Source organism: Fusarium phalaenopsidis (genome assembly GCF_050370095.1).
Source record: "Fusarium phalaenopsidis strain FUZ10S chromosome Unknown contig_32292, whole genome shotgun sequence".
Lineage (NCBI taxonomy): Eukaryota > Fungi > Ascomycota > Sordariomycetes > Hypocreales > Nectriaceae > Fusarium > Fusarium phalaenopsidis.
Genome location: NW_028145410.1, coordinates 3,718,430 through 3,737,200, shown reverse-complemented (window position 1 = coordinate 3,737,200; position 18,771 = coordinate 3,718,430). Strand labels below are relative to the sequence as shown.

Below are 18,771 nucleotides of genomic sequence, written 5' to 3'. Positions count from 1 at the left end.
AGAACCGAAGATGCTGCGGTAGAGGCTGAGCTTCTGGTTTCTTAATTTCATTGGCTTTGTGACTTTGCCAGGCTGAAATCAGGCTGGGCATGACCCGTCGTGGCTGAGGCGGAGCTTCTTGGCAAGATTGTTCATCATATCATGTTATATTGATTCGGCTCTGCCAATCGCCAACTTTCCCTATTTGACCTAACACAATACATTTTCCCAATTTGTGCCCCGTCGTGCTCGTCGCAGGCTCATATTGGTTGCGGTACAAAATCCGGTCAGGCTGGGGGGGGGGGGACCGCGCGCAGCTCGGACTTGGCAAGATTGATTGATTGATTTGGTGCCCTACCTCGCCGGTGTCGATATTTCTAACTAGCTATCCCTTAACAGGATGCATAAATCGGACTCTCCCTCGGGGTTGAGTATAGGAGATTAGCAAAACTAAACTCTATGTATAACTCCTAGAGAGTATCCATGAGCGGATTAAATAGTCCGAGTTCGCTCCTCTGGGGAAACCGTATACCGGCTTTAGCTAACGGACTGTGAATTTTAGCATAGATGGGAAGGGTCTAGAAGACATTTTCCGTGAGTGCAGGCTGGTGATAAACACGCTCTGTGGTTGATGAAGAGCCCAGAGTGACATGAGAAAGACTTGGGAGAATGGGGATAGCAAGAGCAGGTATAGAAACTAAGATACTGGTTTAGAACAAATAAATAGCTAAAAGAGATGATAGGACTTTAGTTCAGCGGATGCCACGGTCTTACAACATAAGAAGGGAAAAAATTTCAGGTCTCATCGTGGCTGTCAGGGCCCCTGCTGAGTGACGGATAACCCATTGTTCGGCAGGTTTCCAGAACTCGACAATTCAGCATGCATATGAAAGCCGAGGAATATCACACTCACCTGCTCAATGCCATTCACAAATAGTCCTTGACGTAGCTGGAGCCTGGAGTGTCGGATATTCGGAGGCGAGATATCATGATTCACCACTTAAAACCCGGCCATTAGCAAACTCCGAAGGACGAGGCTTAAAAGCGAGAATCAGGCTACACGGGCATCTCGCTCTTTCGCCCTCTGACGAATTTCCAATCAACTAACACGCTCGCGCCAAGTCGATGCGTGTTTCCCATCGCTTTCCTAGCCGTTTGTCGTATTCACCGGGCCGTGATTGGGCGTCTCCGCCTGCATGTGGAGAGTCGCCGGCCGAGCGATTACCCAATCCGGTAATTCTCAGTCCGCTCCGAGTCCGATGTATTCGAGGCTACAAAGAGCCTCAATGGCGATTAACTATCTATCTCCGAGACATTGGAACGGGGTTTTGGGACAGATTGAAATATAAAGATGCTCTTGGGCTCTATATTGTAGGGAAAATCACCAGCATCAACACAATACACACTCCAACAACCTCGCGCTCACTTTAACCAAGACTTCATCTTCACTTTCACAAAATCTTAAATCTTGTTTAAATACCATGACCCAGAAGTACGCCAAGGACCAGCCTGAGGGCTTTACCAACCACATCGAGAGAGTGGCCATCGTCGGAGTGAGTAGTTCAACCCACACGAGGCGCATCAACAACTAACAACCAACTTCAGGCTGGTGGTTCTGTCGGTCAATATTTGGCCAGGGCACTGCTGAATACTGGAAAGCACACAGTCACCGCCATCACTCGTGAAGGCAGCACTAGCAAGATCCCTGAAGGTGCCAAGGCCGTCACTGTCGACTACGAAAACGAGGACTCCATTGTGGCTGCCCTCAAGGGCCAGCAGTTTCTGGCCATCTCGATGTCTGTCACTGCTGCCCCTGGTACTCAGGAGAAGATCATCGCTGCCGCTGCAAAGGCAGGTGTTCCTTGGGTTATGCCCAACTGCTACGGAACCGACTTCACCAATGCATCTCTTGCTGAAGAGAATATGACTGGTCAGTCAGTCCTACCAGGCATCAAGGCTATTGAGGATGCTGGCGTGTCGTCTTGGATCGCTATGGGCTGCTCTTACTGGTACGAGTTCTCTATCGCTCAGGGCCCGCAGTGGTACGGCTTCGACTTTAGCGACAACCAAAAGAAGGTAACTTTTTACGACGACGGCAAGACTCAGATCAACACCTCAACCTGGCTTCAGTGCGGGCGAGCGATTGCCGCCCTTCTAAGCCTCAAGGAGCTGCCTGAAGACGAAAGCGACAAGTCACCAACCATCTCCCAGTGGCGAAACAAGCCCATGTGGATCTCCAGTTTCCTCATCTCCCAGCGAGAAATGCTCGACAGCATCCAACGCGTGACGGGCACCACGGACAAGGACTGGGAGATTGAGTATGAAGGCTCCCACGAACGCTGGAGCCGGGCAATGGATATGCTAAAGAAGGGTGACCGCAGAGGCTGGGCGATGGGCATGTATGCCAGGACCTTTTACCCCAATGGTGACGGCAACATTGAGGCCAAGTACGGTCTGGCGAATGATGTCCTTGGACTTCCCAAGGAAGACTTGGATGAGGCTACCAAGAGGGCGCTCGAGATGGTTGATTCCAGCTACAACTACTTTACGAACAGGAGCAAGTAAAAATAAGGAGGGTCTTTGAGTCAGGGAGTAGTTAGAATGAACATGGGCACCCCAACCCGAGGAGGAGATAGTTGTTAATAGGATCGATGACCACACCTGTGTCAGCCACACCCCCTCAGAGACTGCGATGATAACTTTAGGTAGTCTGAACAAAAAGAAAGGAGTTGATTCCTTCTGAATCGTGATTCCGCCCGGGCTCGAACCGGGGACCTTCTCGGTGTTAACGAGATGCCATGACCAGCTAGACCACGGAACCGAGGCTATCTTATTAGATAGAAATCCGCCGAGCGTATGGGGCTCATCTTCTCTGAGAATAGAGCCGGGGAAGTTGAGAAAAAGAAGGAGAGAAGAGGGTGGAGTTGTGGTTGTTAGGGCATGGCATGGTGGGTTGTGGCGAGGTGCAAAAAGAGTGGTTCCGCCCGGGATCGAACCGGGGACCTTCTCGGTGTTAACGAGATGCCATAACCAACTAGACCACGGAACCTGAGTTGGCGAGATGAAATCTCTGGTGCTTGCTGGGAGGGCCGCTCCAAGGAGCGTCTATGGTTTGGCAGGTTTTTCTCAACTGAGCTCTGTGTGACCCGCCTAGTCACTACTAAGGAGAAAAGCATGGAAGAATGAGGCAGAAAAATTAATGATGAGTTTTGCGTTGCTTCTTAAGACCTGGCTACAATAATCCCAAGTTTAGGAGGCATAGTATAAGGGTGTAGGTATTAAGAATAACGTCCTTGCGGGAGAAGAAGTCTAACTTCGCTCTGACACACCACGAATACGATAGTGAAGCTTCAATGACCGTTCCATTAAGAGATATAAGAATCTGAATTAGAACAGGCGAGCCAAATACGCTCGCCCAGTTTATCGACGACGTCGTGAATGTTACCTTTACCTTCACCATCACCATCGTCCATTCGGCGGTTCGACTCAGGTTCAGGCTCAGACTAGGGAACAGGTCAAGAAGGAGACTACACGACAGATTGCGCCTGCCGTCGTCTCCCATCAATATGAAGGTAAGGAGGTTTCTCTCAGTATGTAGTTTTATGACGAGGACTCCTTTGAGAGACAATAGCTGGATCTTCTATCCACCGTTATATCTTTCGACCTTTGGGGTATAGATTTTTGCATCCCAACCCGCCTCAGCAGCAATTCTTCCCATGGAGAATTACTAACAAGCAGATGCTAAACTTGCAGTGTTTGAAAGAGTCAGGATGTCCCAGTAAGATCCATAAGAGCCGTGAAAAAACTCTTCCAAGAGGCGGATGCCCCAGTGTGCCCCCGCCCAGATATTCTGTGAGTAGGTATCGGGTAGCAGTTCTTTGATAGGAGGGATGCCGAAAGCTGGCAGAAAGGGTCAAGTAATGGGCGAAGTTAGTGATGAGATAACTCGAGCTGCCTACTTCTGGTTGTTTGTATGTGTGATTTGGTTTGCGATAAGATCTTTAATCCTGAAAATATCAGAGCAAGTTTTTTATGCACGAAGTTGTGTGGACCTAAGAGGCGGTGATGTTGCGTGCTTTTAAATAGCAGTTCCTTGTTTATGATACTCATTTCTATATGTTCAAATTGGTTCTTTCATCCAGCCCTTGCGCTGATTCTATATTTTCTTATCTGCCTTCCTATCGTGGATGGTTGGTTTTATCAGGATTGAGGACGCCACCCGCCGCCGAGCCTCAAGGATCCGTCGGGAGGGCCTGTGGCATCATCTCTTGGCGTGCTTGGCGATGCGCCCTAGCGCCTCGTAGCAGAGCCTCAAATTTATTGATTGGCGTCGCGGGAACAGAATGTGATGCCAGGGATCGAAAAAGTCATTGTGTCTGGCTCTGAATTGGTCTGAAATCAAGCTTGAAGCGGGATGATCCCATTTTCCCGTCTGCTGCCGCACCCTGCTCAGCTCAAATAGGCAGTGCCACTTCAAATGGCGTCTAAATAGACGAGTGCCATTAGTCGTAATATTGAATCGTCAAGTTGTTTGAAATTCCCAGAAAACCCGATGTCCCGTTCAACTTCCACGTCCCTCAGCTCCCTTCGGCTCTCTCGGCGTTCATTAAGATCGGCATCCCTCCCGACATATCCTCGGCCAACCTTCGCCAAGGCTTTAAACCATCGTCGTTCCACTATCTCATCATGGCCGGAGCGCGCTCATATCCTTCCCGGTGCTCTCACCTTGTGTCGTTCAACGGGCATCCTCCGACGTCGCCAATACTCACCGCAGAACAAACCATGGCTGAATCGAGCAATTCATTACTCAATAGAAATCCACCCGACGCAGAGATGAATTCCTGGAGACCTTGGGGAAGAGCACACGGGGTCGCGGGGGACATCGCGGAGTAGCCCATGGGCGAGAATCTCGCTGTTGAGCCAGTTCAGCGGATTCCAAACGTAACAGAAACCACGGAATCAGGGGTTCATCTCCAGTGGTTTGGACGAGTCTCGACACGGTCACCTGGGGTTTTGCGCAAAAGGTGAGATGTTGCCACCGAGACCCTCTTTAATGGAACGGAGTCGCCGCTGGGCGAGCTAGGCATAGCCGGTCGATGCCGGTCCTCGTGGCACAGAGCCGCGCCTAGATACACTAGGCAGTCTACTACAACTGCCAGCGGGCGCTGATATGTCCCGGTTCGACCGGATCAGCTGCGTCATTTGACTCGAGCAGTCGGTTAAGTCGGATGCCTATGGGCGGGGGGGTTTACAAGCACAGGCCAGTATAAGCCCATGGCCGTTTATTACCATGAGCAATAACCAAGAGTAACATCTTTTCGGAGCCGTAGTTAGATCTCGTGTTTGCATAGGGAGCCAAGACCGGGGTTCGGTGGAGAGCTTTTTTCCTGGGGCTCCAACCTCGCTCGAGCAATGGGATTGATATTGTCTATCTCCAGGGGACAGATACCATCTGCTGCTAAGGCCATTGAGGTATTTTTGACCCCCATGGGGCCGATTAGACTTATTTTGCCTCGTCTCCTGATGTATTATCTGCTAGTCCGCGCCTTGTGTGTGTGTCTCCAAGCGTCTCGTGTCTAGCCGTACTTCCGAATTGCGCGCGCGCGCTCTGCACTATCTATCGCGTCTGACCATAATGTCGTGGCCGATTTAAGCATTGACCATGTTTCAAGCTGATTTGGAAGGGAATTGAGGACAGAGCTGATGTGAGAAGGAGGCGCATGGTAAGGAGTTGGTGTGCCGAACACATCTGCATATGCATGTTGCTCTCGGCACTTGTTGATTACCATGTCACCATCATCGCCTAGAGACGTACTGAACAGTAACTACTGTCCCTTTAAGCTTACAATAAAAACTTCAAATGGCCAAAATATCCATCAAATCAAATCCATCCGCTTGCTGAACCTCCATTGACGTGCTCCCGTCTTGACAGCATCACCCACCCCCCAACACGAGACAGCCTCTCGTCCTATCACACGATGGCGTGAGGTGGGATGTTCCCCTGCCCGTCTCTTCTAGAAGCCCAAAGGAATCGCATGGCATGCATGAGCCGCGGGTATTCCTGCAGGGTCGTTGGCAGCCGCAATGCCCTCTCTTGAAAAAGCGTTCTAGAACGGAAACAGATTAATCGCCTCCCGGCCCGGGGCAAAATACCCACAACGTCATTCTCCTATGGGGCACGCTTTCGGGCGTAGCATGGGAAAAAGCTTGTTACGCAACCACATTACTGAGTCTCCATGATACTACTCCTCTCTGCTAAGGAGCTGGGGGACTGGGGACGACTATTCCAACAAGGGGAGTGATCCTCCGTTAACGGAACTCGGTAGTAAGACTTGGGAACATTTTTAAAATGCCCGATCGCCCCAGTGCTAGTTTTCTTTTTTCCCCCTTCTACTTCACTCTTGTATCTTGTTTCACAGCAATTGTCGACAATATCCATCATGGAGGAGCAACAGAACCACGCGGACAAGAATGTCCACTTTGACGACTCGGCCGCTCTCGAGCAGCTTGGCCACAAGCAAGAGCTGCAGAGAAATTTCTCAAAGGTTTCTCTGCTGGGTCTTGCCTTTGCCATTCTCAACACCTGGACCGCCCTGTCCGCCTCCATCAGTCTCGCCCTCCCCTCCGGCGGACCTAGCGCCGTCATCTGGGGATTGATGGTCGCCGGCATCTGCAACCTTTGTCTGGCCGCTCCTTTGGCCGAATTCCTCTCTGCCTATCCTACAGCTGGTGGACAATATCATTGGAGTGCTCTTATCAGCTGGCCCAGATGGTCTAGAGGCATCAGCTATGTGACCGGCTGGATTAACGCCGCCGGCTATGTCATCCTGACTGCCACCGCCCCCCTTCTCGGAAGCACCTTTGTTATCGACACCATCTCGTTCATGCACCCGACCTACGAGCCCAAGGCCTGGCACCAGTTCCTCATCTACCTCGGTTTCACCTTCATCGCCCTCTTCATCAATGCCTTTGCCAACCGCCTCCTCCCACTGTTCAACAAGGCTGCGTTCCTGTGGAGTATCTCTGGTTTCGTCATCATCAGCATCACTGTCCTCGCCTGTGCCTCTCCCAACTACCAGAGCGGTGGCTTTGTCTACGGCAAGTTCATCAACGAAGTTGGCTGGCCCGATGGTCTGTCTTGGCTCCTTGGACTTCTTCAGGGTGCTTTTGCTCTTACTGGATTCGATGCCGCCGCTCACATGATTGGTACGTACCAGTTTTAGTATCTTGCTATTCTTTTGCTGACCCTTCACAGAGGAAATCCCCAACGCACGAAAGGAGGGTCCTCGCATCATGATCTGGTGCATTCTCATCGGCATGGCCTCCGGTTTCATCTTCCTCTCCTGCCTCCTCTTCGTCCTCAAGGATGTCCAAACCGTCATCGAGTCTCCCGCCGGCGCTCTTCTCCAGATCTACTTCGATGCCACCAACAGCAAGGCCGGCAGTGTCTGCCTCATCGTCTTCTCCATCGTCTGCATGGTCTTCACTGCCACCGCCATCATGACCACCAGCGCCCGAATGACCTATGCCTTTGCCCGAGACCGCGGTCTGCCCTTCAGCAGTGTTTGGGCTGTTGTTCACCCCACTCTTGACGTGCCCCTCAACGCCCTTCTCTGGACCACTGCCTGGGTTATCATCTTTGGTCTGATTCTCCTGGGAAGCTCCAGTGCTTTCAACGCTATCACCGCCGCTTCCGTCGTTGCTCTTGGTTAGTTTCCCCTTTCTCATCATCTTGTCGCTGCGGCTAACATTCAGTAGGCGTCACTTATGCCATCCCTCCCTTCATCCACCTCTGCCGCGGCGGAAACATGCTCCCTGAGAACCGACCTTTCAAGCTCAGCACCCCAGTCAGATGGGTTTGCAGTGTGGTCGGCATCGCCTGGGCCATCCTCACCACCGTCCTCTTCGTCTTCCCTCCCGAGCTCCCCGTCACCCCCACCAACATGAACTACTGTATCGCTGCCTTTGGCATCATCTTGCTCATCGCTGTCGTCACTTGGATCGTCGATGGAAGGAAGAACTATAAGGGTCCCCTCATCGAGATCAACCAGGATGGTACTACTCTGGAGGGAGCTTCCATAGCCGATACAGCTTACACTTCCAATGCAGAGGAGGATATGAAAGGCCATTAAGCCATAGAATAGATCTACGATTAGAAGTCGTATTTTAGACTTGGCAAGCCTTTGATTTTAGATTCTGTTTTAAAGTTAGATAAAAATACATTTTAAACTATTGCATTCATATATATTCGCAACAAGACAATCGTTTAGCAGTACCAATTTCTTTCAACTGTATGGCTGGCAATACCCCGTTTCTTATATTTATTGCCACTTGACTCGGCCAGGCTTTTTCATCTGTAGCATGCGATAGGTGACGTTATGGCCTTGTCAATCCTGCTGTTAGTTCAGATATATATGTCAGACATAGGAATAATATCGTTTAGAGCTTAGGAAGCAGCATTCCTTGGATTAGTTCGACAATAATTGGTAGTAGAGCTGTGATTTGGCGGGGCAATGACTCAACGTAGGTCGGGGCATGTCTGGATGTGACTTTAACTTGACATGCTCTACCAAGGTACTCTAAACGATAATGGCTGATGAGTACATGGTGCACACTAAGATAGCCACGTGTGCTAAGAAAGATCCAGTAACGTGGCAGCTGATACTCTTTGCTAACAGCAACAAGACTTCTCTTTTCAAAAGAGGGCCCGAGGCAAGGCAGTAACAAGCGAATTCATATCACACACCGGCATTCAAATCTGATGCCGTAGACACTATAGCGAGCACAGGAAGTTCTATTACATCTGTCCTGGTCAGTGGCAAGTTCCCTGCCGCTCTTTGTTCTTACTTAGGTACTGAAGAATACTTTAGCCAAGTTATGTAACGATGGGAGGATTGCCATAGTTCTTGCCCAGACACTTTTTGTCAAACCAGCAGAAGGGCTTTTATCCGACTGTCGCAATCGAGAGAGCCGTACAGAGTAAATAGCACTCAAACAACGCCTTTGAAACAGACTTGGTGCTGCTCGCTCGTGACGTTACGAACTTGGCGCACCCGCGCGGGTCAACAACTACTCCAGCCGCTGAACCAACAAGATAATTCGAGTCAAGTCATAAACAATCTTTGAAAAGAAATCTAAATGTAATCTATCTTATGAATTATGGCATCTTTATTCTTCCCCCTGAGGAGACTAAGCAAATGCCTTTGTACTACGTTGATGATGTTCGCGCGTGTGAAGAAGTATGGTATGGGCCTGTCACTGCAGGGTTGGCGGGACTTGGCACTGAGCCTTGGAGCGTTCCCGATGCTCAACTCTGGGGTTAGTGACTTGACCCTTGCTTTTTCACCCCCGATTGGCCAACCCTCTACCCACCTTTAATCCGGCCTTGGCTTCACAAGGAGGATGCAAACCCACCAATTTTCCGAGTCAACTGAGATCATGTCGGGGATCTCTGAGGGGAGTGTTCCGACACTTGGTAAAGCTGCCTGGCTAGGTCACTTGGCGTCGTTGGCATCCCGCACCCTCCGGAGGAAAGGTGGAAACTGTCATGGGAACTTTAACATATATAGGGGTAGAGAGACAACTGTGAGAGTGTACTTGGTCTCTCGGCTCTTTGCTACTTCTTGCTCCAACTTTACGCTCATCTACCATCATCTATCATGCCACTCCCAGCTACCAACACCACTCTCAATGTCGACTCTCTACTCAAAGAGTTGACACTTGACGAAAAAGTCCAGTTGTTGGCTGGCCAAGGTGCCTTCAGGACGATGGGGCTTCCGCACAGAAGCATTCCTTCTCTTGTGGTATGACAAATTTGTACTCCCATCTTTCTTGATGTTTACTGACTATGATCCGGACCTCCGATGGCCCGCACGGCATCCGTGGGCCACGCTCTTTTAGCCGTGTACCAAGTCCTATGCTGCCGTCGGCCACGTCCATGGGCGCCACCTTCAACGTCGACCTACTCCGTCAAGCCGGGAACCTGCTTAGCGAAGAAGCGAGGTTTCGAGGGATAAACGTGCTCCTCGCTCCGACTGTCTGCCTTCAGCGTTCGCCTCTCATCGGCCGAGGCTTCGAGGCCTATGGTGAAGATCCCTTCCTGAGTGGAGTGCTCGCCGCTGCGTATATCAACGGGATCCAAGGCCAAGGCGTGGCCACGAGTATCAAACACTTTGCGGCTCACGACCAGTCGGAAAACTCCGTCGAGGATAACGTAGTTCTTACGGAGCGAACACTGCGCGAAGTTCATCTCCTCCCCTTCCAGCTCGCGATGCGATACTCTGACCCATGGACTTTTATGGCATCTTATAACAAGATCAATGGAGTTCATGCTAGTGAAAACTCTTTTCTACTCAAAACTATCTTGAGGGACGAATGGGGGTTCAACGGCCTGGTCATGAGTGACTGGTTTGGCACTTATAGCACCAGCGAGTCTATCAACGCAGGCATGGACCTGGAGATGCCTGGCCCGACACTGTGGCGTGGAAAGGCTCTTGCATTGGCTGTTAACAGCCGCAAGGTCTCACATCAAACTATTGAAGACGCAACCAAGAACGTTTTGACTCTGATCAACAAGGTCAAAGCTGTCGAGCACATTTCCACGCCGCCGAAATCCGACTCTCAAGAGCAACGTGCCTTGATCCGCAAGATCGCCTCGGAAGGGATCGTTTTGCTCAAGAATGACAACAAAGTTCTGCCACTCGCCGACGTCAAGGGGGAAAAGTTTGGCCTGATCGGAGACCACATCAAGCATCCCGCTCTATGTGGCGGTGGTAGTTCGGAAGTCGAGCCTTACTACTCGGTCACCCCATATGATGCGATAGTTGAAGAGGTTGGAGAAACTAACGTCTCCTATGCCCCGGGTTGCTACAGTACGTGTTCTGAGCACCAAACTTGCTGTCATTGCTAATTATTTCCTCAGCTTTCCGGTTTAGCCCCCTCCTAGAGCGCCTCACCTGCCCCAACACGAATCAATTCGGATGGTCTATCGAGATCTTTGGCGAAAACCCAGACGAGAACCCCAAGGCCGAGCCTGTCCTGACGACTGTTGCCGAGAAGCCCCTGATCGATGTCCCCGAGAGTCTCCCACTCCCCAAAAAGTATTTTGTCCGAGCTCGATCGATGTATACACCTGAGGCGTCAAGAAAGTTCTGCTTTGGCTTTGGCGTTTCCGGCAAAGGTGTCTTGAAGGTTGATGGGAAGGTCATCATTGATCAGTGGACCAGTCAGCTGCCGAAGACGGATTCGACCCCTTGCTTCAACAGACTGTGTATGGAAAAGTTTTGCACTGTCGATGTCACTGAGAAACCTTTGCTTCTTGAGGTGGTCATGGTGAACGAAGCCATCTCTGGGGGTGTCGGCACTGCGCTGACCCTTGCTGGCCGGGTCGGTGGTTTTGAGCCCTTTGATGAGGATCAAGGCATCCGAGACGCGGTCGAGTTGGCAAAGAAGGTTGATATTGCCATCCTAGTCACGGGTCTGTCATCAGATTGGGAGTATGAAGCGAGTGATAGGAAGCATCTACGTCTTCCAGGTCGCACCGACGAGTTGGTTCAAGCTGTTCTGGAAGCCAACCCAAACACGGTATGGTTTTCTCCCATCGAAATGCTGTGCTCTCTTCTGACATAACTCCTTTAGATCATTGTGACGCAGTCCGGATGCCCGATTGAGATGTCCTGGGAGAGTCGTGCCACCACATTGGTACACGCCTGGTATGGTGGACAAGAGACTGGCCACGGCCTTGCCGATATCATATTTGGGAAGCAGAATCCGTCGGGAAGACTTTCAATCACCTTTCCAAAGTCGCTCAAACACACCCCGGCGTACCTCACCTTTTCCAAGGCCGACTATGATATCGTTTACGGCGAGGGGGTTTTCATCGGACACCGTTATTACGAAATGGTAGACAGAGATCCGTTATTCTGGTTCGGATACGGGCTTTCCTATTCTGTCTTTGAGTACAAAGACCTTGAGGTGCCCAAGGAGATTCCGGGAGGAAAAGATGGCTCCATGGCGATATCGCTCACCGTTACAAATGTCGGTCCTTACGATGGAGCAGAGGTCATCCAGGCGTATGTTCACGATCCTGAAAGTACTCTCCAGCGCCCCATAAAGGAACTCAAGGCCTTTACTAAGGTTCACCTTGCATGCGGGGAGTCGGGGACTGTTCAGTTGTCTCTGGATAGGTATTCGCTCTCCTTCTGGTCACAAGAGAGCTCCAAGTGGAAGGCCGAGGCCGGCGAGTATGTTGTCATTATCGCATCGAGTTCTAACCCGACGGATGAGATTATGCGCGCATCATTCTATCTGTCTGAGACTTACTTATGGGGAGGAGTGTAGATTGTTTACTGGTTGGCTTAACTGACATTGATACAACATAATTCTTCCTAGTCGAGTTCAGCTCCATGATCCTATTAAACAGTACCCAGAGGGCAAAGGTTTTCGCAAGCCTTGGAGTCTAGCTTTGCTAAAGTATCTAGCAGGCGTCGTAGAAGTGCCTTTGCTCGAGACTGCAAATGTTCAGCCTCAACCACTTGAATAAACTCGAGGAGGATCGCCCCAACTCGGCGCATTCTTTCCACCTAGGCGGACCTCGTTAGCTGCCTGCCTTTCCTCAACGAAAGATCACCACTCACATGAGGTTCACCTTTGACCTGTAGATAAAGGAGTGGAATGTCTTCCAGTGTCCGCATAAAATCTTGGACCATCTCCATCTTCTTAAAGAGCAACGCCGGAGTGTATCCATCGAACCCAGCAATCTCATACGACTCGGACTCGATGCACTGCTGCAGGATGACTACTCTCAAACAGTAATATGAAACCAGTATGGTACATCTTTGAACCCAGAACGATGACTCATGGGCCGTACCGACGTCGCTACTTCCACAAGAGCTGATGATGTTGGATAAGCGCAACCACGGAGGGAGATCGTCCAAGAGACTAATAAAATCCATGTACTGTCGCAGTAGCAGGGGCCTGGCAACTTCCCGTCTTTCTCGTTGGTAAGCTCTAATCCCGAAAACGAGCTGTGACGCCTCAGAAGATATGCGTCGGATTAGATGGAAACCAACCAGGAGCCGAGTTTCAAATATTTCGTCATGAAATGCACTCGTTGAATCAAGCAAGGGCATATTATGTTCTCCCTCGGACTTGACGCTCATGGTCTCGTCAAAGAGGGTCTCGTGGAGAGTAAAGGGGCGTGCTCGGAGAGCAGCAGCAGTCATGTCGGATGAGTAGAGATGCCAAAAGTTCAACCGCAACAGCTGGCCCTCAAGGGGTTCATACTGCTCAATTGAGCGCTCACTATATAAGCGGAGGCGCTGAGCTATGAGGGTGGCATGCCCATGGATGTGCCACGCGGCGTTCGCCTTACCCGTGACGTGTTGCAATGCTCCCGATTGAAACATTCTGATGGTCAAGGATGCTGCGGTGGGAGAGTCGAGGTCATGAATCTCGAAGCACGAGAGCATCTCTCGGGAAGCGCCCAGAAACGGCCTGGTGAGGTGGTCTCGGTAGGGTAGCAGGCTCTCTGGCATGACGGACGCAACCATGGCACAAAGGGAGGTGACAAGGGCGAAGGCCCTCATCCGTGCGATTTGCTGATACTCGCCGTCTGTCTCAAAGGGATCAACGGTCGCATCCGAAAAGAAGACCGAGGCATCTTTCCGCACTGTTGGTTCATGGATCAGTGGGGCGGTTGGAAAGGTGAAGCGCATGTACAGGTCTATGCAGTGGCTGGTGATAGTTCCCAGGCATAGGTCGGGGAGTTCTGACTTGATCGAGGCCGTTAAACCCTCGGCGATGATCCGGGATAGTCTGGTAAGGGTAGAGGGGTCCCCTCTATGAGATGTGGTGACATGATTTTGGAGGCGAGCAACCACAGTCTCGTCTCTCCAAGCCGGAGGGTTTGTAGGAGGCGGCGGCGGCTGCTGCTCCTCCTCCACAACGGGGATTCTCTCCACCTCGGGCACATTTCCGAGACGACGGCCTATGTTGGGAACTCTTGGTCCTCGCCTTTTCTGTGGAATGGTATACTCGCAAGACAAATGCGAGAGACGGCAGTTGGCGCAAGGATTTGACGCGTCACACTTGACCTTGCGCCTTCGACAGCAGTCACACGCCAGAGATGCTTTGGACCTTGATGGGGGCATTTCGTGGTTCACCTGTTGTTTGTGAGATGTGGGTAACAAGAGCAGCCGTGGAAAAATTATGGGTCAAGACGCACCGACAAGGGCTAGCAGATCTAAGGCGACTTTAGCCGGTTCATTCACCCATGCAGGAGCATCGCTTGGCGCCTCTCTGGGGGAGAAAGCATCGGAATTAAGGCGGGTTTCAACTCAGAAGCATGGAGCTAAGCGCCAGCCAAAGACCTCTTTCTTCTGACAAAACTTTAGATAGAGAATAATAAATACTTTCTAATAAGAATGAACACTTCAGATCTATTTTATTAAGTATTTTAGTATTTCTATTATGCCTACCTTCAATCCTCTCCTCACCCCCGTCTTGGCCTGTGGAGCGGCTTGCGGAGTCTTGTTGGAAAACAACCTGGCCAGAAGCTGATCAAAAGTACTTGGACTGAGACGCTGTCTGGCCCTATGCGCACGTACCTGTTAACTTGACCGACTAGGGTACAGTTCCGTGTTTTAAGAGACAGTTGTGCTACAGCTGAACTATCTATCTCCTCGATTGCGAGAATGCTCGTTTTTCGTACTCGGCAGTATCCGATGTCAGTGAGTACTGCGCTTCCCATGCCTGAAGCGTGATGGGTGGGATCTCAGCACTATTGCATCCAAACAGCTGGTATCTCAGATAGTGCTCTAACAATCGGACGACCCAAACTTATTGCATTCTTAAGTAGATTCACCCGTATTTTAATGCATTTTACGTTTACCAGGAGAATTGGGCGAAATACCCTCTGAAGCCGACCTTGAACCGAAGCTAGAGAACAGTTGTGTGTTGCTCGACTAAACTTCGGCGAAATATTGCCTCGTTCTGTTGAAGCTGGCGTCTGGAGTTAACGCAAGCTGCTTACATGTGGATCACGTCGTACCGTGGCCACCAGTAGGGAGCGTCATAGTGCTACAACGTTCGCTTTGGGGGCATGGAAACCCCTCTTTCGTCGTGTATAGAGTTATTAGTTTCCCATAGTAAAGTCCGTTTTTGTTTGCGTCTTCATGATTCAAACCCCATCATGACGACCGCGCTCGGAGTTAATGGCGGATTTAGCATGCACGCCGACTAACACATCGCTACGTCACGCCATCCATTCCAGCTGTGAACAAATCGCGATCCGAGAGATATATAACCTCGACGACATCATGACATGAACGAATTTCGCTCTACTATCTCTATTTCATATCACCTCTCCAATCTCAATCAAAATGGTCAAGACACTCCCCTTCGCTGACATCACCGTCAATTCCCCTGGCTTCGGAGCCATGGGTCTCAGCTTCGGTCTGGGAAGCAACTTGACTCTTGAACAGGCCGAGCCTGTTCTCCTCAAGGCCATCGAGCTGGGATGCACTTTCTGGGACACTGCTGTATGTCTCGATCTCAAAAGGTTTCTCTGCTATAATCGCTCATACCAAATGACAGGTCGTCTACCAAGCCGGTGTCAATGAGAAGCTCCTCGGAGATTTCGTCAGGAAGCACAATGTCCGGGACAAGGTCTTTAGTAAGTCATAAATCATCACTTCTATTGCCATTCCTAACAAGAGACAGTCGCTTCCAAGTGCGGATTTGATGTCTTTGGCGACGGCAGCGTCACCAACTCTGCGTCCCACATCAAGACCTACATTGAGGGCACCATCGAGCGTCTTGGCTTTGCCCCCGACTTGTACTATCTTCATCGCATTGACCCCAGTAAGTAACCAGTTACTCAACTTTGCAGCCGGAACATGATCTCTAACCCAATATAGACACTCCCCTCGAAGAGTCCATCACTGCTCTCGATGAGATTCGCAAGCAAGGAAAGACCAAGTACATTGGCCTATCTGAGAGTTCTGCTGCGACTCTCCGAAAGGCCAACTCTAGTAAGTGCTAGTGCTCATGGTTCCAGGCGGAATTGACTAACATCTTCTCACAGTCGCTAAGATTGATGCCATCCAGGCCGAGTACTCTGCGTTTGAGACTCTGCACGAGACTGACGGCCTCATCGACACCGCGCGAGAACTTGGCATAGCCTATGTCGCCTACAGCCCCCTTGGCCACGGCTGGCTGGTTGATGACTTTCCCTACAAGACCCCTGATGATTTTGCACCTGACGATTTCCGTCGCAAGTGTGAGTTTCCCCTTATTCTAGTAATTAAGACCGTGGCTAATAACAGGTTTAGCACCTAAATTCCAGGGCGACAACTTTTACCAGAACAAGGCGATCGTGGAGGAGATTAAGAAAATCGCCGTCCGAAAGGGCGTTACACTCACCCAGATTGCACTTGCGTGGGTTGCCGCTCAGGGATTCATCGCCATCCCAGGCACCACAAAGGCCACGCGTCTAGAACAGAACTGGGCGTCGAGGGATGTTGAATTAACTGATGAGGACAAAGCAGAGTTGAGACGCATCATTGATTCTACAAAGCCACACGGTAACAGATACGGTGCGGCCCATCAGGCCATGGTCGGCCATTAGGATAGGACTCTGAGGAAGAATGGATACATGTGGTCAGTATATAGTATTGTTAAGCATGCTTAAAGTAGGTTTGACAGTTGCCTAGCTTAATCTATGCCACAATAAAGGTGTAATCTCGGATCCATCTACAACTCAGTTCCCTGGCTTTCACGATGATTACTCTTCTTTATACCTTTTGACGGGCCACTAGCGGCTCTGAATCAAGCAGGAACAGGAACTTCGGGTACTAGGATTATGGTTAGACATGAACACTGGTTTCCCAGACTTAGTGGGAGACTTACAGGCATCGATTGTGCTTCCGTTTCTGATTTGGCTCATTTGAACACCCTGGAGTCTGTTAGTTGGCTCTTCCCACAAAGAAACCTTGAATAGCATACCAGAGTGATGTATCCGAAAACGCCCTTGGTATAGTCCTTGCCATCAAGCGGCTCTGTGTCAAGGAGGGTCATAGCACCGGCTAAGAATAAACGTGGTCAGGCGTCGCACGCATTGAACCCAGGGGATGTTGACTTACTAGCTGATTCTTGGTTGTAGATGCCATCATCTGCATTCTTCACTCGCTCAATCTCGGTGTGGCTGACGTACGGCTCCAAAGCCATGAGTTGTCTTGAAAGGAGCTCGTCGATGAAGATTTGACCCGTGCTGACGATTGCGCCATGAGCAAGGGTGCCATTGGACAGAATAGTCCAGTTGGTATGGATCTGGACATGGATATGGATAGCTCGTTGAACCTGGCGAAATTTGGTCAGAAGCGGGACCCTCAAGGGACTACGTGTAACCCACATAGAATCCAGGGACAATTGTCGTAAAGGAGGTCACTCCGTGCTTGTCGGTGGGCCACATTCCACGCAAAAAGGTTGATTCATCAGTCGAGAGCCACTACATCTGTCAGAGAGCTGTTGCTGAGCAATAGAATATGGAGATTCTTACGGATAGATCTGGAAGCCCCTGATGAAGATCAAGTGTCCCATTATCAGTCTGCTCGGAGTAAAGATCGAGGAACTGAGTGTTGGGAGAAAGGCCTGTGAAGGAACTATAAGATCCCGTAGCGTTGCAATGCTTGAGTAGTCCCAACCGTTAGCTCTTGAAATGACGTCACTGTTGTCTTTGCAAGCCTACCCAGATATCAACCAAGACGCTATCCAACGGGTCGCATGTGTCAACGTCGATGACACCAATTTCCAAAGACAGAGGCACGCCAGGCTCATCCTCTCGGATATCTTGCCGAAGAGTCTGACTTCTAGGCAGGAAATAAGGGCCACGACTCGTCTCGGGTGTAAGAATGTTGGTCCAGTCCTTGATCTTGTTGTACTTGGGTGCCTTGGCGTTGATTTTGTAGACAGTATCTCCAGAATCGGCGTCAACGGAATCATCACGGCGTCTCAGGGCCAGGCGATCTCGCTTCATCTTTGCCACCCGAGGGCCGCACCTCCTATGGACTTCGTCATGAGCCCTGATTGATTCAGCATCAGGCTCCTTGTGAGGGTGGCCTAAAGCGGTATGTGAGCAATGATTAAAACGTCTTGGAAGAAGGTCTTCTCACTGAAAACAGCCCCGAAGAGGAGGAATAAAAGGAGAAAAGTGGCTCTGAACATCTCGATCTCAAGTTGTAACAAGCTATGTCACTCTGTCCTTGGAGAATCGGAAATCACTCATCATTCACTGCCTGGCTTTTATAGCTACGAGTTTCATCAACATTTCCACCAAACTCACCCAGGTGGGATATCCCACAATACAGAAATTCCCTGACTAATTGTGATTCACCGTATGAGTTGAGCATCTTTCCAAGATCATGCAAGATACAAGTTGAGCATGTAGCCCCACGAACGTACATGACGATGAACAAAAATGGCTCCGGCATTATGGAAATACGGATGAACACTACATAGAAAGGAAATTTTCAAGAAACAAGCTTAAAACAAGAGGCTCGGAGAATTAGGATATACGGAAATACGGTATATAGATGCGAGACATGCATGGCGGCACGGGCCTTGCATGCAGCAGATCGTGCCGCAAAGACGACTGAAAGATGAGTTTTTACTAAAAAGAAAGAATTTTCTTGGCCAGTGAGAGATGAAATGTTTCTAAGCGTTATGGCTGTCGGTTGAATGCTTAACCGCCTTGTGTGATAGGATGGCTGCTGTGAAGTAAGAAGAGATGGGATG

The 18,771-nt window shown here is 50.3% G+C and overlaps 5 protein-coding genes and 2 non-coding genes across 7 annotated transcripts; 4 read left to right on the top strand and 3 right to left on the bottom strand.

Annotated features, from left to right (window-relative positions):
* Positions 1-1,460: 1,460 nt before the first annotated feature.
* On the top strand, positions 1,461-2,544 carry LRP88_05399 (uncharacterized protein; the record flags this gene model as incomplete). Its single annotated transcript, XM_083241951.1, has 2 exons — positions 1,461-1,532; positions 1,585-2,544. The coding sequence occupies 2 exons, from the start codon at positions 1,461-1,463 to the stop codon at positions 2,542-2,544; spliced, it is 1,032 nt and encodes a 343-aa protein (XP_083103099.1).
* Positions 2,545-2,726: 182 nt separating this feature from the next.
* LRP88_05398 lies at positions 2,727-2,800 on the bottom strand. The gene has a single exon. It is a non-coding gene; the product is annotated as a tRNA-Val (tRNA).
* Positions 2,801-2,954: 154 nt separating this feature from the next.
* LRP88_05397 lies at positions 2,955-3,028 on the bottom strand. Its single transcript has one exon. It is a non-coding gene; the product is annotated as a tRNA-Val (tRNA).
* Positions 3,029-6,419: 3,391 nt separating this feature from the next.
* On the top strand, positions 6,420-8,111 carry LRP88_05396 (amino acid/polyamine transporter I; the record flags this gene model as incomplete). The annotated part of the gene is made up of 4 exons (XM_083241950.1): positions 6,420-7,185; positions 7,237-7,280; positions 7,345-7,687; positions 7,738-8,111. The coding sequence occupies 4 exons, from the start codon at positions 6,420-6,422 to the stop codon at positions 8,109-8,111; spliced, it is 1,527 nt and encodes a 508-aa protein (XP_083103098.1).
* A 1,715-nt stretch (positions 8,112-9,826) lies between these two features.
* On the top strand, positions 9,827-12,318 carry LRP88_05395 (uncharacterized protein; the record flags this gene model as incomplete). The annotated part of the gene is made up of 3 exons (XM_083241949.1): positions 9,827-10,850; positions 10,901-11,562; positions 11,617-12,318. 3 exons carry the CDS (start codon positions 9,827-9,829, stop codon positions 12,316-12,318), a joined length of 2,388 nt encoding a protein of 795 aa, XP_083103097.1.
* A 3,041-nt stretch (positions 12,319-15,359) lies between these two features.
* LRP88_05394 (uncharacterized protein) lies at positions 15,360-16,606 on the top strand (the record flags this gene model as incomplete). The annotated part of the gene is made up of 6 exons (XM_083241948.1): positions 15,360-15,518; positions 15,574-15,645; positions 15,696-15,840; positions 15,897-16,010; positions 16,064-16,258; positions 16,311-16,606. The coding sequence occupies 6 exons, from the start codon at positions 15,360-15,362 to the stop codon at positions 16,604-16,606; spliced, it is 981 nt and encodes a 326-aa protein (XP_083103096.1).
* A 200-nt stretch (positions 16,607-16,806) lies between these two features.
* Positions 16,807-18,201, bottom strand: LRP88_05393 (intradiol ring-cleavage dioxygenase; the record flags this gene model as incomplete). Its single annotated transcript, XM_083241947.1, has 8 exons — positions 16,807-16,832; positions 16,888-16,933; positions 16,984-17,063; positions 17,121-17,337; positions 17,390-17,485; positions 17,537-17,665; positions 17,726-18,096; positions 18,150-18,201. 8 exons carry the CDS (start codon positions 18,199-18,201, stop codon positions 16,807-16,809), a joined length of 1,017 nt encoding a protein of 338 aa, XP_083103095.1.
* Positions 18,202-18,771: the final 570 nt, after the last annotated feature.